The 27,684-nt window shown below is 43.0% G+C and overlaps 1 protein-coding gene across 5 annotated transcripts in view; it reads left to right on the plus strand.

Annotated features, from left to right (window-relative positions):
- RAD51B (RAD51 paralog B) overlaps positions 1-27,684 on the plus strand; it is a 644,260-nt gene that overhangs the window by 482,548 nt on the left and 134,028 nt on the right. Inside the window, exon 10 of one of the 5 annotated variants that reach the window (XM_058739442.1) lies at positions 10,316-10,597. The exons of the other annotated variants lie outside the window; for them this stretch is intronic. Within the exon in view, the coding sequence (XP_058595425.1) occupies positions 10,316-10,329 (14 nt within the window). The 3' untranslated portion in view covers positions 10,330-10,597. Of the gene's footprint in view, positions 1-10,315; positions 10,598-27,684 lie in introns of those variants that run through there. 5 annotated transcript variants of the gene reach the window in all.

Consider the following 27,684-nt stretch of genomic DNA (forward strand, 5'->3'; position numbering starts at 1 on the left):
AACAGAGAGAGAGAGAGTTCAGAAGAAATAGGACCCCTAGGTGGCTGCCAACTCTGTGAGCTAGGGGAAGTGGGCTGTATAAAAAGGGATAAAATATTGGTGGTTATGTCAAATGAACCTCCTCTGAGGACTCTCAGTGGAGGGGGAGGCTATCATCAGAGCTCTTGCCTCCATCCAAGATGCCCCATTTGGCTAAAGTCATGAGGCTTGAGGCATATTCTCCAGCTGTCCAGGGCTGACCCAACTCATTCTGTCCCTCACTAAGTTGCTTTGAGATGTTTACCTAACAAACTAAGTAAATCCTCACTCTACATTGATGTTATGCCTCTTTCATATTTGTGAAAGAACTCTTGAGTCTCATATCTGCATGTACTACAGACCCAACAGTAGGTGCTTAGGGAAGGAGTATATTGACTAGAGGACTTCCCAGATGGTATTTATCTATTATGCTCCCTGGAAGATATTTGAATTCTGTTTAAATGCTATCTGTACACAGGGGTTAATTAGAATCCTAATATTCAAAGATCCTTGCTTGGTGTTCTGATAACTAGAAAGTAAAAAAGCTGGGCTTGTGGATGATTAAGAAGAAATAGTGAAATTAAAGGAGATATCTCTTTTACTTCTATAGCCCTGAAAGAATGACAACATGAGAACCAAACAGACCTTTCTTCCCTCTTTAAGGTGGTGACATTACATTTTCATGGCCCTTTTCACTCTTTCTCCCCAGGGATGCTGCTGTGATGTACACCATTCTTAGGGCAATGATACTTTCTTTTGATATGTATTTTTATGTCTCTTAATAAATAAAGTAAATTTTAAAAAAGTATGTACAAAAAGAACTATTTAGTACTATTATTTAATAGTAATTAAATCAAACCAGTTTCTTTGGGATGAGTTCTGTGTATATGTTTCCTCATTACTGACAAATCACCTAGTTACTTGCCACTGCTTATTGATTACCCTAGCTATGTTGTATTTATCATCTTATTCAATCCTCAGAACTGCTTTCTCATTGCCGTTTCACAGATGAGGATAGAGGCCCAGAAAGGTTTAAATAGCCTATTCAAAGCCACATATCCAGTGAGCGGGAGAGTGAAGAATTTAACTCTGGTCTCTCTGTTTCCAAACCCAGAGAGCTTTCCACTACACCACATTGCCCATCATATAGTCAGTGATAATAATGGCTTGGTTATTTGTATTTGCAAAACATCATTTATTGAACCTATAAATATTACTATCTTCTTTGTGTTTTGGAGAAAGGAAGGAAAGAACCAACATTTATTGGACACCTTATATATGTCAGATATAATCTTAGTCACACTCACATACCAGACATGTTATGTTGTCCTCATTTTACACGTGAGAAAATGAAACTTAACAGAGAAATTGAGTTGCCCAGTGTCACAGCTCGCAAAGGAGTTAAGAGTCAATCCCAGTGCTTCCCTTAGCAAATCTAGGCTCTATTGGAGCAGGGAGAGAGTCTGTTTTTAATCACTATTATTATCCCTAATGTCTGGTAGAACATCTGACTGTGGCACATAGTAGGTGCCCAAGAAAAATTTCATGCATGGATAAGGATTGACCATGCTGTAAGCTGCAATTAAAATGCACCAAGCCTTGTGCTGTGCTTCCTAGAGTATTCTAATGGCTGTTGGCATGATGCAGTGAGAAGGTTCTGGAAATGAATCGGTGAAAGCATGTATGTTTCTGATTGCAGAATCCCTGCTCTTCTCACAGCTGTGCAATCTCAGCGATGGAATTGCTTTTATATTTTGGGAAAACTGAGGCACAAAAGTTACTTTGGCAAAGACTTTTCCAAGTCAGTGGACAATTTGTGACACAACTGAAGTCTTGAGATTCTCACCTTTATTGCCCTAACTACTTAACAACCCTGCAGTCCCGGTGGGGTTATAGCTTTCTATAAATCTGGTACTTAATCATTTAAAGGGATGGCAATTTATCTTAAATACGCACCTTATTATGGATGTGACACACTTAACACAGATGGTCTCAGAAGTTTTTCCTGGCTTCCCCTACCCTAACAGTATCTAGTATGTTAATGTCAATATTAGCTTTACTGTTTTAGGTAACTTTGGTATGCTTCTCATTAGCTGGAACCGTAAAGAGCTCAGTTTTACCTGCGCTGAGGGATCGCTAAATTCCTATTGGCATCTGAGTGCACAGTCCCATGTCGAAAGTGAGGTCATGTTTCTCCTGGATTGTGCCTGTATCTGATGAGCCTGGGCTGGCGTGAATCCGAGACAATGAAATAATCACAGCCATTAGCTCACCCGGGCCCTATTAAGATGCGGCCTGGCTTTCCACCCATTTCTCCTGCCTGGAAAAACTGACACAGTCATGGTTTGTAAAGGTTAGTGGAGAAGGAACTGCTTCCACGACCGAAACGGCACCACCCTACTTAGACCTGGGACCACTCTGCTGCTTGATCTCAGGAAACGGCACTTCAGGAGCCGTGGTGAGAAGGGTTTTCTTTAATCTTCTTGTATGTGGTGGTAAAGTTGAACTTTCCTAACACGCTCTTTCTCCCATCCCACTTCTGTGGCTAGTGGGTCACTCGGGAGCAGTGGCTTCCAAACCCTTCCCTGTTTACTGTATTTCTCTTTACAGGCCCACATTTTGAAGGTTTGGGCCTAGTAAACACACTGTAATGGTTCAATAAGTATTCAGTGTTCTTGTTGACACCTGGTGTCACTATTGGTGGATCTTCTGCCTCTGATCTCCACCTATGGTGCTCTCTCAGGGACGCCTTCCCCTACCTGGTGACCACTCCAGATATACCTCACAGAGTACCCTTGAGCTTACCCACAGAGCTCTTTGCACAATTACAGCTAATGATTTGTGTAACTGTTCGCTTGTCTGGGCTGTGAACTCTGTGAGGACAGGGACCACACCCATCTTGTTCAGAGCATGCCTTCTACACGACTATCTCCCCAGTGACTAAGTCTTTGCTTGACACACGGTGGGTACTCGAGAAACATTTGCTGAATGAATTAATGAATCAGTTGATTTAATTCCAGTGAAAAAGTGTTTTAAAAAATATCCCTTGTATTAGCTTGGAAAGCCCTATCCTGTGTAAATTTGATGTGATTTTTGAACTGTTGACAATAGCTTGAATGAAAATCACCAAGTTTAGAACGAAGGTTAATACTTGTTGGGAGAAAAGATAATGCCAGCAGGGAGGGATTATACAAGGGGCTTTCAGAATATTGACAATGTTCTTTTTCTTAAGCCAGAGGATTCCTAGAGATCCAGGGGCCCCAAACCTACTCATGAACTAGAGGGATGTGCCAAATAAGTCACCTGGTATTTTTTCCATCCATACCCAAGGCAAAGGCCAAAGGGCCATGTAAGGATTTTATAAAAAGTGATGGTGTTTTTGAGGTGGCCTTATGATGATATAGTTCTATGGCTGTTTGCCTAACTGCCTTGAAAAATACCTATTTTTTTCCTGTTTACCTCTTTGAAGATATGCAGAGCCACTGAAAACAAGCTATCTTGTCCCTCCTTTTGTATCTGCTATTTCTTGAACCCATTTCACTTTTCTAAACCACCTGTTGAAACTAACTCAAATTAAAAACAAATAAACAAAAACAGCCAATCACTCAGCAATGGTTACTTGAATACCCACCCACTGTGTGCTTTGTGTTATAAGCTGTAATTAGAAGGTCTTGAGTCTGGTTCTGAGCTCCCTGGAGACTTCTAGTGGCTATGGTCATGTAGGGATGAGAAATTGATCAGAGAATGATCTGATGTCAGGGCAAATTTTTATTCTCTCCTAATGATCTGATACCCTCCTGTGTGGCTCACAATCTTTGGAAGTATCAGAGATACCTTGGAAAAGTCACAGCACTTGCCAACACAGTTGGGCAGGGACCCAACTGGGGTGACTTGTGCCGTATCGCTACTTGGCGTTCAGAGACCACCTGATACCGGAAGCTTGCTAGGCCCAACTCCAGAGGAATGTCAAGGGAGCAGTCCCAGTCAGCCCTCTCATCAGATTGTAATCAAGAGTTGCTTGATAAATCAGTAAAGCTGAAGATATTCTTGGCAGTTTAAATAGGCAGAGGTAAGAACATGCCTTCTGTAGTTTCAATGAGTTCATTATCCAAAGGCCAGAAGTGACCAAAATCATTGATTGGCTGATTAGACATAACCCAAGGGCCATAACGCTTCATAAGAGTCATTATGTGGCAATATTAATAAAGCATAAGAGTCCAGCTCCAATTAGGAGAGAGAAGGCATCCAGGGAAATTGCAGGGTAAAGTCTGAGAAGGTAGATAGTATAGATATTACTGGTCCAAAATGGGAGGGTTTAATATATTATCGAGTTCTAAAAACAGATTCCTGGAAAACAGATTCCCCAAGTCTTTCCCAGCTTTCAGATAGGATGTAAAACTAGAGGCTGTAACCTTTACTTGTGGTTGTCTAAAAATCTACCCTATTTTTCTTAGGAAGGGAAGCAGTTGCCTTAACACCTTGGCCAGATTCCCAACATGTACAGGGTGGCCCGTTTAAAACAGGCCTGTGGATGCTTCAGAGTGAGGAAAGGGGTTTGTTGTAAAGCATCATGTGTATGTGGGTGTTTAATGAATATGAGCTGATTAAATTGGCCACCCTGAATTATAACCTCATACCTTCTGCAGTTCCTCTCCGGTTTTTAGCTTGAGACGATGTTCTTCCTATTTTTTTGCCCGAACTTGTTAGGCAGAAATTCTACCACTATTAAAACTGCTTGTGTTTTCCACCCAGAGTTTCTTTGTTTTAATGGTGAGCAAAAGAATCCAGCTGTGGAAATAACTCTCTTACAAACTGTCTCACCCAGCTGCAGTGATGTCCTACATTGGCCACACCCACATCACCGCCCCTTCAAACCTTCACCTCCATCTGCTTCCCTGTCTCCGGGCTAACACAATACCAGTATCTGTCTGGAGCAGATAGCGTGAGCTCTGCCACAAACAGAGGAGGCCTTGTCTAAAGATGGAAAGAGCTCTGCTGTAGAAATCAGGCGACCTGGGCTTATAGCTCGCTTTTGCTAATACCCGTGCGAGTGGCTTAGGAGAGTCACTTTGTCTTCAGAGGCCCTGAGTTCCTTCATCCATAAAAAGAGAGGGTGACACAAAAGTCAATATTTCTCAAAGTAGGGGCTGTGGGTATTTGGGGTCTGCATATTCTGTGGGATTTTACATTCTTTATGTTTTTACTTGAAAGATACCATAAAGACAGTACTTACCGATTAAAAGACATTTTCAAAAAGTGAATCTTAAGTTTCTTAAGTTGATTCTGAAACCTGGTCTAAGGTTGCCTAGGTGCTAAGTTCTCCTGGAGGTTTTTAAATGTGTTTTGGATGTCTCAAATAATTTTTCCCCTTCCGGAGGAGTCCATATATCACTCTAGTTTGAGAAACACTGGACTGTTGCCATATGCTCATAAACTGGATATAAAGGTGGGACAAAATATTCACTTTAACTTTCTTATCCTCATCCTGCTTGACCCTAATTGGTTTGGGACCACCCCAATATGTTGACGTCTGTTAGCATATGGGCTTCTTTTGTTTCCATAATGGAAATATTCCCTGTTTTCAATCACTATGTATGAATTTATACAGAGCACATTTCTGCCAATAGCTACTTATCTTCTGCTTTAAGACCAGGATGGTTTAATTTACTGGTGACTGATCTCATTGAACCCACCTTCCTCTACAAAGGCTTCTTCTGTGTTGGTTGAAATTAAGGGCTGAGCTACTCTTGTCAGTAACCTCAAGACTGAGGAGTCACCACAGTAGTGTATGTCTGCATTCCACTTTCATATCCATTATCTCTTGTGATTCTGACTGTGGTCTTGTGGGATCAGTGAAGCAGGTAGCTTGATGCCCATTTCATAGATGAGGACACTCAGACTCAGAGGGGTGCCTTGTGTCTCCTGACTCAGTTTATGTGTTCTTTCCAACAATGCGTCTTCATCCAATAACAGCAACAAATATATATTGGGTAGCTACTTGCCACCTTGTGTTGTTCCACTATTATTTGTTCTAGGAAATCATAAGTGGAGCTTCTCACTCAAGGACAGACTGACATTGCCAGGCTTGCTCAGCCTGACAGCAGTCACATGCCATTGTTTACCAAAAGACCTAAAGCCAGTCTCACCCAGCTCAGTTCCTGGTACACAGAAGTTACTCAATAAATATTTATTGGATGAGAGTGACTGAATGAATAAATCTAAAAAAAAATTTTTCTTCTGATAAAAATTTATACATCAGACATAGTTTTTGCTGCACACATTTTTGCCAACATTTTTTCAAGCTTGAAGTCAACAGGATTTGCTCCAAACCTGCTAAGTACTTTAAGGGAGAACAGGGAGGCCAGCAGAGAAAATCTCCTTTCTGGCTTTATTTACCATCCTGTCTGTGATCCATTTCCTAGGCCTCAGAAATGGGAGATGGTGTCACTTGGTCTGCCCGGAGCTAACTGAAATACTCACCATCACCATAGGGAGAGGAGAGAAATGCGGGAGGTGTGTGAAACATAAGTGGAAAGGCAGATAAATGTAACCAAGCCGGAAGGTTAGAATGGAGGGCAGAAGAGCTGGTGGGAGGACCGTTTCTGTGGTGAGGATATGTCTAAATGGGAAGGGAAGAGATATTTTGCCTGCTTCTCCCATAGTGTGGTTTGGCTACTTTTCCTTTATGTCCCAAGAGAACTATTAGTGACCAGGGACATCACATTTTTAATCAAGACCACTCTTGCTGGGCTGGTGAGCTGGGCTCCCACGGGTGTGGTGAAGTTATACCAGTGAAGAGAGAGGCTGCTGGTCACAAAGGGATCCACTCACCCCTTTCCACTCTTGGTCACTGCTGTGGTATCTATAAACATATAGTGTGTACTCACATACTCATAAATGCTAGTTATTGTCATATGATTGCATTGTCTACGAAAGTGGGTTGCCTGGAAAAAGTGATTCCACTTCATTTTTATATACTCGTTGTCCCTGGAACCACTTCCTGAAATTCCAGGCTTTTATTTTGCTGTCATTCTCTTAAATTGCCTCTTTTCTCAAAGCCCCAGGGTTCTGGAGACATTCTTTGCTTAAAGTGGGCTTCTAAGCAGCCTCTGGAAACCATGGAGCATTGTCTGGCTCCACTTGGCCAACGAGGAAGCTACCTTCCCTCTCAATTATTCCTCTCTGACAGGGGTTTTCAGTCATCTCGAAAAGCTGAGAATGTGAGGGGACCAAAGTGAAATTGCAGCGCACATTCACTCAGCCAAACTGAAACACACATGATTAACTGACCACACACATGGTCTCAGAATGACATCTCACTTGGGGAGCAAAAGCCAGGGATTGTGGTTAGTGCCCCGCAGAACCCAGATGGTTGGAGTTAACATACACCTATGCTTTCTGCCAGGTAGTTTTCATCAGTTTCCTCAGGATGTCAGTGTGTGTGTATAATTAAGAGTATTTAATCATATTATAATTCCCCATGGAGAAATGGGGTGGGGGATGGAGCAGGGATCATTGGCTTTTACAGTCTCAGTGAGAGTCAGCCATTGAAAAACCAACAGAGAAAAGCCATGCCTCTGGGCTGTGTCTGTGCCATAACTCAGTCAGGAGTCAGGCTGGCACCCCCTCCCACTCCAGGGTCACTTCGGTGAAAATGTTATCCCAGATCTTTTGTTGCCATCTGAGGCTTCTCAGCACTGGGTTAGAATACTTAAATTGCAAGAAGAAAACTGTTCTAATTCTCCCTCCATCAAGGCCGTGCTTTGTGTAAACCCACGTAAGGCAACCTTCAGGTTGAAAGAGTAGTGGCTTCAGTCTTGTCAAATAAATGAGCTGAGCATTTCCATCACTTTAAGTTAGAGCTGATCACTAGGGGGAGTTTAATTGGCATTTATTGATAGGCTTCTAAACTAAAGGAGCAGAATCTAAACAATGAAATCATTGTTTTGTTTATTCTGAAATCCTCACTTTTCCCAATTTCCCTATATATTCTCTTTTCTTCACCCCATCAGTTGCCAGATTTAGCTGCTAGAATTGATCTCTTACTTTATTTTTATTTTTTTATTTTTAAAATTTTTTTTCAACGTTTTTTATTTATTTTTGGGACAGAGAGAGACAGAGCATGAACGGGGGAGGGGCAGAGAGAGAGGGAGACACAGAATCGGAAACAGGCTCCAGGCTCCGAGCCATCAGCCCAGAGCCTGACACGGGGCTCGAACTCACGGACCGCGAGATCGTGACCTGGCTGAAGTCGGACGCTTAACCGACTGCGCCACCCAGGCGCCCCTCCATCTCTTACTTTAGATGAAGAAACCAAGTCGCACTGACAGCAAGTGACTTTTCAGAATTGCACAGCTAGTTAGCTAGTTGGAATCAGGATCACCAGAATTCCAGTCCTTCCACTTTACCAGGTAGTCATCTTTGGGAAATAGATTTTTACCCTTTTCTTAGAAGAATTTTACTAATGTGAGCCTCACTCGAAAGCAAGACTGATTTCTTTCCTAATTCCCCTACATTGATCTGATAAATTTCTGTTTAAGAGCCATACAGTAGAATTTTCCTCTAATTAGGTTCTAAAACCATTCTTCATCCATTCACTGAAAGAATAGCTATTGCAGAGGACATACGTCAGGCACCTGCTAATTTTGGATGAAAGCACAGAACCTTCCCACAGAGAATACTTAAAGAGTATTAAGTTCTACTCAGTATAATTGACTTGCTCACCAAATGCTAGTGAAATTAAGATTTTGAGGTTATATTCCCTTATCTGACTTTAACTTGGACCAGCCGTCTCACTGATTGGACCCATACAAAAATATCCTGGTTACTCTAAAAACCACTAGAGTTCCACAAAAAATTAAAAATATAAATACCATACAATCCATTAATTCCATTTCTGGGCATTTATCCAAAGAAAATGAAAACACTAATCCAAGACGATGCATGCACCACCTATGTTTATTGCAGCATTATTTACAATAGCCGAGATATGGAAGCAACCTAACTATCCATTAATAGATGAAGGGATAAAGAGGATGCAGTATATGTTTACAATGGAATATTATTTGGCCATAAAAAAGAATGAGATCTGGGGCACCTGGGTGGCTTAGTCATTTGAGCGCCTGACTTCGGCTCAGGTCATGATCTCGCAGTCTGTGAGTTCAAGCCCCACGTTGGGCTCTGTGCTGACAGCTCAGAGCCTGGAGCCTCCTTCAGATTCTGTGTCTCCTTCTCTCTCTGCCCCCACCCCTCCTCTTCTCTCTCTCTCTCTCTCTTTCAAAAATAAATAAACATTAAAAAAAAAAAGAATAAGATCTTGTCATGTGTGACATCATGGATGGACCTAAAGGGTGTTATGCTAAGTGAAATAAGTCAGACAGAGAAAGAGAATTATCATATGATTTCACTTATATGTGAAATCTAAACCACAAAACCAAACAAATGAACAAAAAAAGCAGAAACACACCTGTAAGTACAGAGAACAAACTGAGAGTTACCAGAGGGGAGAGGTTGACAGATGGGCAAAATGGGTGAAGGGGACTGGGAATATGAGCTTCCAGTCATGGACTGAATAGGTCAGAGAGATGAAAGGTACAGCATAGGGAACATGGTATTATCAATGGTCTTGTAATAGTATTTCATGGTGACAGATGGTAGCCACACTTGTGAGCAGACTGTAATGTGTAGAGTTGGTGTAGAGCAGTTGAATCACCATGCTGTACACCTGAAACTACTGTAGCGTTGTACGTCAACCATACTTTAATTAAAACACGCGCACACACACACACTTCAACGACATATTCTACTGATGGTATGCTGATAGCTTCCTGGGATATGAAGGTAGCATGTTAAAAGCTGAAAGGACTCCTGGAGACAAGTGAAAAAAAAACAACCCTCTTGTTAAATCATTAGCACAGTGTCACATGGCTTCTTTTTTTGGCCCAACTGGGCCCAGCTCTGTTGGTCTCTAGACTCACACCACTGTATTTTCTGATACCAGATGGCCTTCTTTATATTTATTTATTCTTTTAGTTTTCTCTGATTCCTCTTTTTAGATAAGAAACCACAACTGGAAAAAATCAATTGATTTTTAATTTGCTCTTAAATTTCCCGTCACTGGAGGCAACCAATGCCTCTTGTCATTTGGTAGTAATTCACCTTCAGCATTTTAATCTCTCTGGATACTTGTGAGTTGGAGTCTTATTAAACAAGATAAAAATACATTTTCTGAGCTAATTATTTAACTTTTCAAAGTATCAACCATAAGACTATAACATTCTCATTCATGCTTTTTCAGAATTTTTAGTCTAACCATGTGCACTAGTATACCAGTTGTTCTCAACCCAGGATGATATTGCCCCCCAGGGGACATCTGGCAACTTCTGAAGTCATTTTGGCTGTCACAACTGGAAGGGAATCCTAATGGGTCCACCCAGGGATACTGCTAAACATCCTACAATGCACAAGACAATTCCCACAATCGAGACTTATCCAACCCAAAATGTCAACAGTGCCTAGGCCGAAAAAACCCTGTGGTGTATAATACAGATATACACGGAGTAAATGTAACTGAACTAGATGCTGATCATTTATCAGTTTCACTTCTTTAGGATATTCTCCTCTTTTAACAAGGAGGTTGTGCCTCGTTACTTCCCATGGAAGACAGCTGACCCTTAGATTTGGAAAGTGTGTTCCACAGTGAAATTCTACTTCCAAGAAGGTCAGAGTTAGTTTCCTCAGAATGTTACTCTCTGCACCCACTGTTTAAGGTCTCCACCAGTGTATTTTGCTGCCCTTATTATCAGGCATATGATTGGGGATAGAATATCAGTATTTCCCCAGACATCGTTTCATCTAAAGTTGACCCTACCAGCTGGTAAGCTGCAGATTCTTACAAATGATCACTTGTACTCTCTGTTAAGTCCTAAGGTCCGTTCTAAGATGGCAGAGGTGGGGAGGTAGCCCCTGAGAGGGTCACTGGGTGGGAAGTTTGGGATTGTGGGTAGGAGTACTTTCTGCTTACAAGCTTCTTTTGCAATATCCCTATTTAGGTATATGGTCTATTCATTGACCACTTAAATTTCTTCTCATGAGTTAGCTTTTCATTTTGCAAAAGTAAAACTCATTTCTGTCAATGAAATTTAGCTTTTTTTTTTTTAAGTTTCTTATTACCTTATTGAATGAAGTAACTAAGAATAGGGAGGAAAAAATTTTACCAAAATGCATAAATCAAGGATTTTTTTAAATTTGTTATATTTTATATTTGCGAGAGAGAGAGAGAGAGAGAGCAGGGAAGGGGCAGAGAGACAGAGACAGACTCTGAGGCAGGCTCCAGACTCCATGCTGTCAACACAGAGCCTAATGCGGGGCTCGAACCAACGGGAAGTTGAGATCTTGACCTGAGCTGAAGTCACACACTTAACTGACTGCCACCCAGGCACCCCAAGGATTTTTTTAAATGTTTATTTATTTTTGAGAGAGAGAGAGAGAGAGAAACAGCGTGTGAATGGGGATGGGGCAGAAAGAGACAGAGACACAGAATCTGAAGCAGGCTCCAGGCTCTGAGCTGTCAGCATAGAGCCTGATGCAGGACTTGAACCCACAAGCTGTGAAATCATGACCTGAGCCAAAGTTGAACGCTTAACCAACTGAGCCACCCAGGTACCCCTATAAAATCAAGGATTTTTTAAACTTATTTTTCTTCCTGAAAGTCTTCTGTTTTTTACATGGTGGAATTTTATTATTAAAGATGTTAGTATAAAAAATGAACCAATTCTCAAAGTTAGGAGGCAGGATTGCCCAGTATGATTCTGTCCCAGGTGGTCTTTTTCTTCTTTTTTTTTTTTTTAATGTTTATTTATTATTTTTGAGAGAGAGACAGAGTGCGAGCAGGGGAGGAACAGAGAGAGAGGGAGACACAGAATCTAAAGCAGGCTCCAGTCTCTGAGCTGTCCGCACAAAGCCCTATGCGGGGCTCAAACTCATGAACTGTGAGGTCATGACCTGAGCTGCAGTTGGACTCTTAACCAACTGAGCCACCCAGGTGCCCCTCAGGTAGTCTTCATACCAAGGGAGTCTCCAAGCCACTGGCACCCTAATGACACCTGCAAACAATAACCACTGTGAAAGAAGTGGAGGGACCTTAAAAGAGGAACAGGTTGCTATATAACATGTAAAGCAGTTGTTTGTCTCCCAACATGGCAAGGTGGGCATGTCTGGTCTAAATGTGCATTAACATCACTTATCACATGCTGTAAACACCTATGAAGGAAACTGTTCCCCAGTCTATCGATCTGACTAAAGGAAACTTGTTTTGGGGTCAGAATAAAAGTTCTCTCCTTATTTTCGTCCTCAGGTTGCAAGTCATACCCCTTTTTAGCATTCTTATATGCAACTGTTTACCTTTTAAGCAATTGTTCTGAAGAATTATATCATAAGCATAAAATAACTAGAACTCAATAAAAGTAACTTTGCATTTCCTTTGGAACCAGAGGTCGGTATCTCTCCAAAGCTGTCTGAAAGATCTCATCACTCCTACACCCCGATTGTGAGTGTCAGTTGTGTCTAGAAAGTAGCATACAGCCCCTCTTCATGTGGGATGATTTCCCTGTCACCTTGGCCTTCTGGGATGGATGGAGAGGACTGGGCAGGGTTAGACAGCATGAAGACAGAGGAGAAGCTTGTGGGAGTGCACTGCAAACAGAGACGGGCGAGTTAAGTTACTACAATTGCCATCTGTCTCTGTTTTGCTAACTCATTAGCTCGGACGCCACATTGTGTTAATCCCCACTTCCCCTGGCTATGGGCTTGATCCAGATCTCAAGGGAACAGTGGGACGGCTCAGCCTGACTCTCCTGTCAGCTGGGCCACGGCCACTCTGCATCAGGCAGCGTGCCAGGTCTGCCACCCTTCCCGGTTACATCACACGGAGCTGAGGCTTCCCAGCCCCCACAACAGAAATGTAAGCCTCCAGACTTAGCTCACTCTTCCAAAGACTCTTCTAGTCAATGCGATAGGTTTTGGCCTTTCGTCCCTAGCACGCCCTCCCCTCCTACCACCCCCTCCAGGCAATAGGCAGTTTCACAGACTGACTATCTTGGAAGTTGGAGGTCACTGTACAACCAACCAAACGCTCCTCTGTGCTTTCTGTGTCTCTCAGAAGAACCCATTGGGCAGTTAAGAAAACAAGGCCTAATTTGTCCCCCAGGACTGTATCCAGGAGGACACGTCTCACTACTGGTCCTAGTCTAGCATTAAGAGCATCCAACAATGACACTTACGGTACTTTCTGGGAGTACTTGTTCAGGAATGTCACTGTCTCTGCTGACGAGCTGGCTAAAATATGGAAATCATTTTTGTGGACTTATTTTGACCTCTCTGGCCCTTGATTTTCTCACTTGTGAAAGGGTGTTTTCTGAGAAGGACTAGATATTTTGTGAAATCTTTTCCAGCTATAAAAGGAAATTATGCTGTACTTATTAATAGCAAAATTTGCTTATATGTATGTATGTATATGCCAGCCACCACTCTAATCAGTTAACATGTTTGAGCTCACTTGAGTTCATATGATGTAGGTACTATTACTAGCCCCGATTTATAGATGAGGAAACTGAGGCACTGAGAGGTTAAGCAGTATATTCAAGGGCAAACAGCCAGTAAGTTACAAAGCCAGAATTGAAACCCAGAGCTTGGCTCCAGAGTCTGCTTTTAGCCACTTACTGTGGTCACTTAAGGTGGTCCCTTAATCGCTCCATCTGCTCTATTTCCTCAGCACTATTTCCAAAGTTTTCAGGTTCTTTAGATGTGATCTCATCAACGTTTAGGCCAACTTCTCCTTTGGAAGTTATTGTTGCCCCCTTTGTACAAATAGAAATTTTGAGATAAAAGCAGGGACTTACATAAGGCCACACACAAGCTAGTGGCAGAACCCAGGAATCCTGCTTTCCTGCTGGGGGCTCCATCTGTTAAGCGTCTCTCCCACTCATAATTATGATGAGCAGAAAATTCAAATATTAGAGGTTAAGTATTCTGTGACCTGCTTAACCCTTGCAACCAGAGCAAATCAAGAACAGCTCCATAGACAATTGGGTTAAGTTCCCAACTTAAACGTTGAATAATCTATGCAGGATATAAAGCATTTACAAGCCTGTGACTCATACAGATGTAGCAATAACATACCACTTCCCATTCCTCTCTTTGCTGTAAGGCACCCACTAAATATCTTACCTTTCTGGATAGCAGGAGTCACAGCTAGTTCTGCAAATTTCCTCCCACAATCAATTCATGTGGAATTTGTCCAGGGATTTTATCAGCAGGAGATGACAGAGAGCTTGCTCTTTTTGGTCCTTTCTGACTATCTCTGCCTCGATACTGCCCAGGACCCACTGACCCTTCCTAACTCCTCCAGTCTCCCTGGATGGCATGTGTCTTTACCATTGTGGTTTTGAAAGCTGATCCAGAACTCCTCTTTACAGAATTCTCTCTCTTGCCTGTCTCAGGAGGGGTTTCTCATGGAGCAGTGACAAGGCGATTGTTTCTGCCTCTCATTTAGTCTTGCCTTTCTATCTTACTGGCACTAAGTTGCCTGCATTGATATTCTAGGAACGGGGAAAGCATATACAAGTTAGGATGCCCAAAGACTGGTTTGTGACGTGGGAAAATCAGAATCGAGATGAAACTTGTATGTTCATTCACCTCTATCATGCAGGTCTGGACCTAACAGAGCAGAATGAAAAGCAATACTGAAATACCAAACTCATTTATGGCATTTCAGTGATAAAACCATTTGGGCCACAGTATCAGGGAGGGTTGCTTGCCGCTTTTTTCTGAGCAAAGTTAAACCACTGACCCATTCCCTTCAAACTCCAGTTCCTTGTTTAACTGAAGATACACGGAAATGTGTTGTCAGGAAGACAAACCCTGAGATGAAGCAGGATGTATGCTGGCTGATAGAAAGGCTGTTATTTTCATTTCTTTTACATTGCAGAAGTCTTGGATGGATAGTATCCAGGTAACTTGTAGCGCCTGCACCTTATTAAACTCCTGTTTGATTCAGAATTTACTGCCAAAATGCACCTGGAATATTTCAAGTTGGAACTAGACTTTGGTTCATTTGTTCTCAAAAGTGATGTACAAATTTATTGTGCAGCCTCTAGCCAGTGACAGAAAAACCTTCAGAATAGAATTTCTGTTAATAACTTTATTTCTTGATTTATAAATTCAATAATGCGGATTTAGTGTCAACTATTTAACAGGCATTGTGCCCCTAAAGCAGGATGCACCTACAGGACATGTTTTCTCTATATTTATCTCTGTTAGTTAGGACTCTTTTTCTTGCAGGTGACGGAAACCGTACTCAAAGTAGTGTCAGCAAAAGTGGAAATTATCATAAGGATACTGGTGTATCTATAGGAACTAACGAGTGGGACAAAGCTGACTTCAGGGATAGATGAGACTAGTATTAAATACATCAAGTTAGTCTCTTTGTTCCCCCCTCCCCGCCAAGCTTTCTTACACACACCCACACACACACGCACACACACACACACACACACACACACACATCCTATTCATCTTTTCTGAAACAATTTCCACCAAATGGATGTCCTAGATCTGCACTGTTGATACAGTAGCCACTAGATACATGTGGCTGTTAAACACTTGAAATGTGCTGTAGGTGTAAAACACACGGGGATATAAAGACAGTATGAGTAAAAATAATGTGAAGCATCCTAATTTTCATATTGATTATGTGTTGAGTGATAATGTGTCAGATATGTTGTGCTAAATGCAATATATAATTAATATTTATTTCACCTTTTTAATTTTTTTTCACGTGGCTACTAAAAAATTTTAAATTGCATTTGTGGGCTGTATTATATTTCTATTGGACAGTGCTGTTCTGAATGGTTTTACCAAATATCTAGAGCAACACAAACCTCTCCGTGCCTTAGTTAGCCTGACGTTGCTTGCTTGAGGATTACTGAAAGGGCGATCAGAGATCTATGGGTATCCCCCACTTTCCCAAAGTTTGTTTTATGTCACCTTGCTTTTGTGAAAGACCTACATCAATACCTGTTCTCACTACCCGAGAGAAATCCAAAGGATTTTCGTTTTTATGAAAAAAGGCAAAAAGTGAAAATAAGGTTGATTCAGTGTTGGTTCTGCAGCGAGCCCTCAGAGGCAGCACACCCCAAGCAGTGAGCGTGGCGCCCCCCAGCTCCTTCCCCGGGAACTGCACTCAGCATCTCAGCATCAAGTCACCAGAGCTTTGAACTGTGTCTGTGAGCATTTGTGCCTTATCGTGATTTCTTTTTGGTATCCATTAGCAAGATGTGTCCTCGGGAATCAGAAAAGCCCAAGAGAGGTTATTCTGGGGGGTCTGGGAATGCTCAGAACTCTTTCCACTTAAATTAATGGTATTTGCTTCTTCACTTCTTCACTTCAGGTCATTTCAGTTTATAAACCATTTCATAGGAACAGTCTACTTTCAGATGGCAGGAGAAACCTGTACCACCAATCAAGTATGTGTCATCTTACTCTGTCCTTTTTCCTTCCCTTTACCATTCATGGTGACTCCCGCTTGAGCTGTAACAGCATCTTCTTTTTGAAAATGGATTTATATACTATTCTATGCCAGGGTAGTTAGTTAGTTATTTTGCGAGAGAGAGAGAGAGAGAGAGAGACAGACTGTGTGTGTGTGTGTGTGTGTGTGTGTGTGTGTGTGTGCGCGCGCATGCGCGCACAAACAGGGGAGGAGCAGAGAAAGAGAAAGAGAGAGTCCCAAGCAGACTCCATAGTGTCAGCACAGAGCCCGATGCGGGTCTCAAACTCAGGAACTGCGAGAGATAGTGACCTGAGCCGAAATCAAGAGTCTGATGCTTAGCTGACTGAGCCATCCAGGCACCCTATGCCAGGTCTTGATTAGGCACCGGAGATAAACATTCTCAGCCTTCCCAGAGTATTTCTTCTAGAGGACTGAGCCATTTTTAGTTTTTTTTTAGTGAATGTAAGCTCAGTTCAGGAAGTGCACCACCCAGTGTGTCTGCATCTGATCCCGGCTGATCAACCCTCAGAGTGAAAGCCTAAGCAAGATGGGAACGTGGATTTTCAGAGTCCCCATTAATTCAGTGTTGTCAAGGGAGCGGTGAAGGGTGCTGACCGTAATGAGTCAGAACCTTTCAATGACGTAAATTTGTGTTTCTTGTCCTGCTTTTGTGGAGCCAGGTTCCAGAACCCCTTTCTCAGGGATGGAGCTATGGAGATCTTGTCGTTTCCTCCTTGTGATCACCACCACACAAAAGGGGAAACAATTGTACAAATGAAAAGTACAATTTGAGATATTTCTCCCCACCCAAAAAATAGTTGTTTCTTTTGACTTCCTGACAATATGTGTAAGGAAGCCTCTGGCAAAAACATATACCTGAAGATAACTTAAAAAGTAGAAACTTGGAGCACCTGGCTGGTTCAGTTGGTGGAGTGTGTGACTCTTGATCTCAGTGTTGTAAGTTCGAGTCCCATGTTGAGTGTGCAGATTACTTACAAATAAAATCTTTAAAAAATAAAATAAAACAGAGGCACCTGGCTGGCTCAGTCAGTAGAGTATGCGACTCTTGATCTCGGGGTTGTAAGTTTGAGCCCCACGTTGGGTGTGCAGATTTCTTAAGAATAAAATCTTTAAAAAATAACAAATTTTTTTTAAAGTGGAAATTTATTTAAAAAAAAAAACGGGGTGCCTGGGTGGCTCAGTCGGTTAAGCGTCCGACTTCAGCTCAGGTCACGATCTCACGGTCTGCGAGTTCGAGCCCCGTGTCGGGCTCTGGGCTGATGGCTCAGAGCCTGGAGCCTGCTTCCGATTCTGTGTCTCCCTCTCTCTCTGCCCCTCCCCCATTCATGCTCTGTCTCTGTCTCAAAAATAAATAAACGTTAAAAAAAAATTAAAAAAAAAAACAGGAACATACATTAGCATCTACATTAGTCATTTGGTATCTCTAGATTTGGTCCATCCTGAGTGGGTTTCCAGGAGACTTCTGAATAAAGGTAATAAGCAAGTGGACCACCAAGTTGCCAGGTTGACCACTGAGATACTCAAGATAGAGTTGGGCTTCTCAGTTGTTTTTTTTTTTTATGTTTATTTATTTATTTTTTTAACATTTATTTATTATTGAGAGATAGAGACAGAGTGTGAGCAGGGAAGGGGTAGAGAGAGAGGAAGATGCAGAATCCGAAGCAGGCAGGGTTCAAACTCATGAACCGTGAGATCATGACCTGAGCTGAAATCGGATGCTCAACCGACTGAGCCACCCAGGGGCCCCATTGTTTATTTATCTTTGAGTGACAAACAGAGACAGAATGTGAGCAGGAAAGGGGCAGAGAGAGAGGGAGACACAGAATCCGAAGCAGGCTCTAGGCTCGGAGCTGTCAGCACAGAGCCCAATGTGGGGCTTGAACCCATGAACCATGAGATCATGACCTGAGCCCAAGTTGGACACTTAACTGACTGAGCCACTCTGGCGCCCCTGGGCTTCTGGTTTCTTAATGAATCTTTTGAATTTCTCTCTACTGTTTTAAACCCAGGTATTCCGATAATATGTAACACATTAGGAACATGGATAATTTTCTGAATGCCTTGTTGGAGTCTCTGTTCAAGTCCTAGCTTATTCTTTAACTTGAGATAAGTTTGTAATATGTTCCTTATTTCTCAAATGGAGAGTCTCATCACCACATCTGTTTGAGATCATAAGAAATAATACTTATATAACATTTTGGAGTCCTTAAATGAAAAGTTCCTTTGAGTTGCTGACTGTTGGTAAAATTTCCTCAACTGACATTGTGGAAATCCATTGTCATGGATATAGTTGTTGAACAGGGTCACAACTAGACTGCAAAGCTTGAGTAGTGGAAACATCGATGCCTTGAGGTTCCAGTCATTTATTTTAAAAGCTACCCATTTATTTCCTAGATGTTAACACTAAGAGCTTAGCCTGTTGTAGTTTTGGTTTCCACACTAAATCTTCCCACTTGGGTTTTATCCTTCTTATTTTGGATTGTATCTATTGGCATATGCCAGTGGGTTTTCCTGAGTGAGGTCTGCTGGAACACTAGTATTCTGACATTAACTTTCCCCTGCAGGAGTGAAGACAAATAACTATCCCTGTTGGCCAGTAAAAAATTCTTGACCTGACACTCTTCAGACATTGTCAGGGACCCCCTGGGACCACCACTGGGTGAAGCTTAAAAGAGAAAATGTACTATGGCTGTACTGGTACATACATTGGCTGTACATACATTGGCTGGAGCCAATGTATGCAGAGATACAATAGCAGTAGTGTGTCTTGGAGATGGGAGAGGCATTAGAGACCTCTGCTCCTACTCCCTAATTTTTCAGATGGGGAAACTGAGGCTTAAGGAGGTCACAGAATGGAGTTGGAAGCTTACTTTGATATTCCATCACCTAGTCAGATGTCTGTACTTACTCTTTACGACGTATAAGGAAAACAGTGTCTAAGGAGCAATTAGGGAGATCTAGATTCCATTAAACTAGTGCAATCTCTGGTAACATCTAAAGCCTTACTCTTCTCTGGGTCACCCCACAGAAGACTATTGATTCATCTTTCCTCTCTCCTCATCTTGAGATTGTGAGAGAAATTTGGCATTTTACCTGATTGGCATTAGAAACCTCTTTCCCTTCCTTCCTTCTTCCCTTCCCTTCCTTTCCTTCCCTCTTTCCTTCCTTTCTTCCTTCCTTTCCCACTTCCTTCTCTTTCTATGGTATTCTTTTTAAAACTTGTTTCTGACAACCTCTTAATCTTCACTTTTCAAGTTCAATTACATTTCTGTGGTCATAGGTATATCAGTTGCTGAGTCTTCAGTATGCGCAAATGCAGAGCTTGCCCTTCTGAAATTCTTCCGAGGTCAACTCCCCTTATAATCTGAGTCCAGGCAATGAGAATATTTCCAACTCTCTGGGGACTATCTTGGCCTTGAGCAGAAGTGGGATCTGAATCATTACCTAAGAGAGCTTTGTAGATTGTCACAGTTGGCAGCCTCAGGACTTGAGCTAATCCTGGAAATTCCTTAACTTCCCAGAAAGAAGGTTCCACAAGGTCAAGCTGAGGTCCTCAGAGACAGCAGATGGAATAGAGCTTGCAGCTAGTCACTTCTACAGCAGGACGTGGGGATCAATAGAACTATACCCATTTTGGGGAATCATCAAGCTTTTGCTTCTCAGGAGATACCTGTTCCTTACTTCTTTTTCCCTGTATATGGGGGGAGGGTGGGGCGGGGAGAACACATTGCAATCACTGAAAAAAAAGCAAGAAAATGTGTTGACTCAGTTCCCATGGTGAATGCAAGGGAGGCCCGGCCAATAGAAACAACTGAGATATTACAAAAATGTGTTTCTTTCTGGCGGCGGCTCAGTCAGTCCTTTCTACCCAGTCACTATAATCGGCTCGTCACCCAAACTCTTTCCAGGGTCATTATTCTGGTCGCGGGGGCTGCTTCTCCTGCAAACAAATGTTGGTTTTACTAAATGTCATCTCTGTCCAACTTTCTTTGGGGCAAATGAAGAGTATCAAAGCATCACTTAGGAAAAAAAGTATAAAAGATCAGAGAGATAAAATACTGCAGGTCTTCTAAAGGCTCAGGCCTATCTGCCTCAAACAACACAGATTATAAACCATGAAGCCACCTGTGAAATCCAGTTTTAATTAACTTGAAGGCACATTGGTGTTTTTCATTAAAATGAAATTGTGTTTAAATGGAAAACTACCAAGACGGTACATTGGAGCATTGTTCACATGGGTTCACATTGTTCACTTGGGGGTTGTCAAGTGAATCTTGTATTTAGAAAAAGCAAAGCAAACCTCTCTCATTTTGGGGCCTTCTTAGCTTTGGAGGACTTGTCATAGGTCCCCCGGAATGTAGGGAGTGCCCCTAGGTAGGACCCAGGCACAGTTCAAAATGTATGGGATTCTTTTTACACCCCTTCCAGTCTTGGTACTGCACCCTGCCTGTCTCCATCTCTCTTTAGCCCTTGGCCTTGATACCCCAGGACTACCTTTTCCATTTCCCACCTTGCACCAACTGATTCGATCCCCACTCTCATTTGTGTGAACAATGGACTACGGAGAGCACTATGTGAAGAGACAAGGACCCTATTTCAGGCTTACAAGATGAATGAAGCCCAGACATCACAGGGGGCTGGTGAAAACTAGAACCCCTCTTTTGAAACCCTCACTTTACTAGTTATCTAAGAACTGAAAAGGACCTTCAAGTTCCTCTAATCAAAACCCCTCATTCTCCTAAGGAGGACATTGAGATCAGAGGTGAAGTGACTTGCTCAAACTAGTTAAGACTGTTCAAGAGGGGCTTCTCCATCTCAACTTCTGCCCTTTCTCCTCCAGCCAGTGCCCCAGTTCTGCAAACCTGTGGATTCCAACACAGCCCACGGCTAGAAAGTCTTGCTCTGTCAGCAGAATATCTTTACCAGCTGACATAGGACATGTGCACATTCGGAGTCAGGAGGACGGCTTGAGTTTTCGTTCCAGTTCTGCCTCTGCTTTGTTGGCTTAAACGAGTCACTTCTTCCTTTGTCTATTTCCCCTATTGGTAAAGAGAAGATAATGAACCTTTCCACCTATCAGGCTCACTTGAGTGTTATAAAGAATAATGAGGTGATATTTGTAAAGTGCTTTGAGCCTCTGGGAAAGAGGAGGGGTGAGTTCAGTAGAAAGCATTATTAGCTGCAAGCACTTATCAATTGAGCTGTTTAACAATAGTGGAGAGTAAGAATACTCAGAAATGAATTCCAGGGACTAGCCTTGCTTTGAATTTAGGAGGAGGATTAGTGGGGACCTAATAGGTATTCCACTTCTCCAATTTCTTTAGCGTACCGTCAGACTAGGAAAGGTAATTACATTCTTCTATGTCGGATTCAGCCTGGAGTTTCAATTGGGATGTCAAAGTGTACTTGTCTTCTATTCTCATACTGAGGCTGTGTTATGTTGTGATTGTTAAAGCCCTGGGCATCTTCTATCCCCCGGGGTAATTTCATTTAGAAGCTATACAAAGTAATTTCTATGCAGTGGCTGGACTGCTGTTTATAAGGTTGATTAGTGGAGCTTCTAAATCTAAAAGTGCCTGGGGAGCAATTTGGATGAAGCAGAGAAATAAAAGGCAAGGTCTTCATCATGGGGTTGATCTTTTTTTTACTACTCTGCTCCGTGGGAATTTTCTCAGGAACTCAGTTGAACGTACAGTGCAAAACGCAGGGCTTGATGGCCATTGTGGCATCCTCTTACTCGTGAAAATAGAGATCTAGCCCAAGTAAAAGTGAACTGGGCAGGTCACTGTATCTAATTAGAGCCACCTTTTAATTTCCCCTCCGCCACCAAAGGTTTGATGAAAGATGTTTATGGGGACCTGAGACGTGTTGGGAAAATTTCCAAATGATCATTCTGATGAAGGATCTGTTTCTCCACACTCATACTTCACTGTTTGAAGACCCTCAGCCCCGAGTTCAGGTCTCTTTCATTTTCAGGGTCGGGGAAACAGATAGAAGAAAATTAAAACCCGAGAAGCGTTTTGAGGTCGGGCAGCTCTCTGTGAGCCGACTGGACAATGGGCCAGGAAGAATGTGTCTCCCTCCTTAGTGGGCAGGAGCAGGGGCTAAATTTTATCATCATATTCTGGAGGGTGTAGGGAGAGGTCAAGAGGTCGTTTGGAACAATAATTTTCCTGATCAAAGTTATATTAAGGAACTTAGAACTTATACCAATTGCATCCGTGTCCCCTGAAGTTTATGGGCCTCTTTGTGATGGTTGCTTCGCAAGCCCTTCTCCCTCCCCCGCCGCCACGCTTCACCCATTCTCCAGGCCTCCATCTGCAGGGGCTGCCTGTCAGGCTTTCCCTTCCCAGGAGGCTAGAAGTGCCTGCACTAGTGTCACTCTGCGGTGACTTGTGAGTTTCCAGTAACATCCTCCAGTGGTGCAACTACAAGCGACGGGTACATAAGCAGTCCCTCCAGATGCCAGTCCCACACACACACACACACACACACACATACACACACACACACGTGTATACACGTGAGCACACCCTGGACACTGGAGCCCCCTCTGCCCCTCCTGTCATCCTGCTGTGTCCTGCACAGCCCCACTGTGAACCCTGTACCTCTTTGGGGGCTGACTCAGACCTCTAAACCAACTCCTGGATTCCTTCCTTCCCGGGTCAGCCACCGACTCACTTTTGTGTTTCCTCTCCAAATCCCTTCTCTGCCCTGAGACTCCATGAAATAATACGGGATTTACTTGGCAGGATTCTCTGACCTCCTTCAAAGACCCAAGTTTCTTGTTTATTGTAGTTTGAGTGTCTCAATCCTCCAAAAGCATTTGGAATATTTTCTTCATTTCCCTCTCTCAAGGTATCTATTTTGTCCCAGACATGCCTCCCCCAGTGTGTTTTTGGGGAAGGACGCCGAGTCTTTGGGCCCCAGCTGCTGCCCTTTCCTTCACCTCTGCCAGGGCACAGACCGGCGCTGGGCTGACCTTCCCGGGCAGGCCAGAAGAGAAGGCTGTGGAAGCCCGCACGCCCCCCACTGTCCCTCCCTCTGTGGCCACAGCTGCTTGCCCTCCCCACTCCCCTCCCCTGCTCTTTTTCTCAGTGAGCCTCAGCGCCAGTGCCCCAGTGAGCCGCTGGGAACAGAGGTCTGTCCCCTGCACTGGCCTCGGCTCCCCACACTAGAACATTCAGGCGTCAATGGGAAACAGCAAGATCTGTCAGCATCGCCCCTTTCTTCTGGGCTTTGAGGGCCACATTCTCCACGGCCATCTGTTCCCTTTCACCTCTCTGGACAATGTTGCTTTTTAAAGCCAGCGATTCTTCCTCCTTTATCCCCTCCTCTCCCGCCTCCTCTTCTTCTGTGCTCCCTCCCTTTCCCCCTCATCTCTCTCTTTCCCAACCCTATGAAATTAGCCTCTCTTAAGAGAAAACTTGCCCTTCTTCCACACAAAGCTGTTTTGCAACCACTGTGGGGTTTTTGAGTTTTTATTTTTAAATTTTTCTGAAGGGAGGGTTTGCTACTTTTAAAGTTTGTGATCGTCTTGGGGGTATTCTTTTGGTAAGGATGGGAGGGGGAGGATAGAAAAACTTTTCAGTCGTGCAAAAAGAAAATGCAGAATAATAATGCATTTTAGGTTCCTGCTGGCCAGCACTTGCATCTTAAAAGAAGGAACCCTCCCTTTCCTTCCCTAGATGATCAGTTTAAGGAAATTGTTGCACCCAAAAGGTCTTTCTGCCATGCAGTTTATTATTTTGCTGTTGCTACTATACTGTTGCTGTTGTGCTGTTTTTCATTTAGAGCTGGGGCTGCTAGAAAGTGGGTACGTGATCCCCTTGGTCTTGCACTGAGCTGTATGAGGTTGGAGAAGAGTGATCAGGCGGGGAGGCCATGGTGTCCTCTAAGTGAAGCAATAGATCCTGAGGTTCAAGGAGTGTCTGAGGAGGGGCGTTTGTACCAGTACTGACCCGTGACTAAGTATGTGACCTTAGGCATGTCACTTTCCCGAAGAACAAGGATGATAAAATCTCCTACTAAAAAAATGCTTACTGTGTGACTTTTCTGTGTGTACTCTCACTCTGTTTCATAAACACAATGAGTCTATGGTAATGTCATGGAAACATTATGGGCCATCCTTGGCTAAGGATGCCATAATAATCCACCACTGGGGTCATACTCAGCTGCTGATGTGAGAAGTCAGGGAGAGCAAGAACTCCCAGCCCTAGCTGCTCGTCAGAGTCATGGGCAAGCCTGGAACACAGGCTCAAGAGCCTGACTATCAGTGTTTAAATCCTCTGCCCACCACTTACTAGCTACACAAATGTGGGTAAATTTTTGTCATCTGTAAAATAAGGGCAATAATAGGATCCAGCTTATGTTATTGGGATGACTCAAAGATTTTATCATGTAAAGCACTGGAAACTGTTTCTGAAAATGTTAACTGTGATTATTGACCCCTTTTCATCCCACAACCATATTACAGATGAGAAAATGGGCTAATTGGCTTCCTGTGGGGCTTTTCTGATTCTATCACATTTACCTTCTGCTTTATTTTTCATTGCAGAGTTAACATTGATAAAAGACATAATGTAATTATCAATGGGATTGCGATGATGATTAACACAGCAATTCTACTTAGAAATGTCATAAAATCCAGAAACATCCTAAGATATAAAAAAGATGTATAATCATGTCCTTCTGGCAAAGAAGGTGAACCAGATGTGGAGATTATAGTCATGGAAGGAAAGCCAATCATGATTTTGGCAACTAAAGTTATTTTACATATTTTCAGTTGGAAATCTACAGAACCTGGAGATTTGTTTTTCTTTGGTATCAATTTCTAGAAACCTATCATATGACAAAGTTTCCCAACAATAGGGAGAGAACATTATTAAATTATGCTTTTCTAGACAGGCACAGATGACTCTGGATAAGAAATTGAATATTACAACTTAATGAGGAAAGGAAAATGAGTGGGATATCTGGAAAATGGGGTGAGTTTTCTCCTCCAGAGAGGGAGGTGAATGGTCATTCTTTAAATACTTTCTAAATGGCCGAAAGAAACACTGAAACAAGTGACTAGTCAAGCTGCTGGGTTCAAATCCTTGCTCTGCCACTTGCAGGGTGACCTTGGGCACTTACACTCTCTGTAGCTCAGCTTCCTTCCTTAGAAAATTGGGATGGTAATGGCATCTCCCTCATAGAGATAATGTGTGTATGGTAATTGAGCCTCATGTCTGGAACATACTAATTATTCCAAAATGTTACCTTATAATTCTTTACTGTAACGTCTCGTAACAAGAGATGTCTGAGATATGGGACACGTTATACCAAGTTGGTGGTCTTGATCACCTTGTTGAATCTGGTCATTTTCAGCAAACCCATAGTTCTGTCCACTTTCTAGATAAACAGTGGCCTTCAAGGGAAAAGGAAATTGCTTTGCTTAAGAACTCAGATTTCACAGATGTGTGCTGACCGCCTGCTGCCACCAAAACCAGTTCCCCCCAATTAAAATAGCATCAGCACATTTTGTTCATCAGTTCCCTCTCCTGCTATGAGGCTCCTGCCTAAAAATACTTGACTGGACTGCCAGGGATTGGGGCAGTCTTGTGAGGGAATACTTGAGGCAGTTAAAGCAATGTCGTCTCCATTGCCTAAAATTCCCCCACACCTAGGCAATCCACACATGGTGGGGACCTTGCAGCTTGTGATCCAGAGGCCACTGTGGATTCCAGTCAAAAACAGAATTTTCCCCCTCTTCATGGCCCCAATTTGTTGTGAGCCTTATGTTTGGCATGACTGGCATGGAGGAGGGCGTGTGTCTGTGTGCACACCCCAGAAAGGGAGAAGTGCAGCAGTTTCTCCTAGCCTTGACACAGGAAGCCCAACTCCAGATGTCAAGGAAACACGAGCTGAACTAAAGGAACCTGGCAGCCCAGCTGAATTTACCATTGTGGGAAAAGACACCGAAAGTCCCTTTACGTTCTTGTCTAAAACTCAGGGTGCTGAAGACCCAGGGATTGCCTCATCAAACTACTCACCATTCTGTTTCTTACCTCCCACCCCCTTCTCACAGCCTTCAGGGGCAACAAACATGTGTGACGCCATTCCATTCCCTCCCATGCATGAAAATATCCTGATTCCTATCATGATCATGCTACTTCCCAAAGGGGTGCTTGAGATGGGGCGGGAAGAAAGCATAACAATAAATCTTCGCACTCCAGGCAAGGTGATAATTAAAAGCATTCTCCACAGCAATGTGTTCTCTCTAATGCCGAAAGGGAGGCAGCTGGTCAGCAGAAAGTCCTAGCATGCCTGGGCTCAGGCTCCAGCTCTGCCTCAGACTAGGTGGGTTTCAGTAAAATCACTTCTTAGTCTATGAAAGGAGAATGGTGATTCTACTGAAGTTGTGGGATTGAGGGAAGCAGCATATTAACGTACCTGAAGTTGAATTTGTCAGATGCATTAATGTACTCTGGAGTTTTCAGAGCACCCCAGGGCTCCTAGCTCCTGCCCTACTCGGTTCTCTCACTCCCTCACTTGCTTGCACTCTGCTCCTGTTCTCACTGAAGAAACAAAGGGAAGCTCAAACTCTGAAAGCTGAGCTGTGTTTGGTGACTGGAAGAAATGCAGGTCAAGGAACCTGACAGGGGACTTTAAGGAGGGGCCCTGCCTGAGTGGGGACCTGGGCCCCATCACTAGTCCCGTCCTGTTTCATGCCACGGGCCCGTCAGCTGCCCTTCCTCCACTTTCTGAGTTAGGGTTTTGGGTTGCTCCCCTGACAACAACTCCAACCAGATGAGTTATGGCATTTCTAAACAGTTTACGTCTCTTCTCCATTCCCCCTTGGGAAGTAGGGTGGGGAATAAAGTCAGCAGATAGGAGTCTTAAAAACTGGGCCAAAGGGCATTCACCAGACCGGTGTCTTCCGTTGATGAAAAGGATGTAGGGCTACATGACAAGATATGAGGTGGGGATTTTTTTTTTAATGCAAATGCATCTGTAACAGTACATGGAATGTCCATGGGGTCTGAGAAGCCTATATCATTGCAAGCAAAATAGCAAATGCCTGATACGTGATTTTTTCAAACTTTAACATAAATAAG

Source organism: Neofelis nebulosa, chromosome 7 (assembly GCF_028018385.1).
Source record: "Neofelis nebulosa isolate mNeoNeb1 chromosome 7, mNeoNeb1.pri, whole genome shotgun sequence".
NCBI lineage: Eukaryota > Metazoa > Chordata > Mammalia > Carnivora > Felidae > Neofelis > Neofelis nebulosa.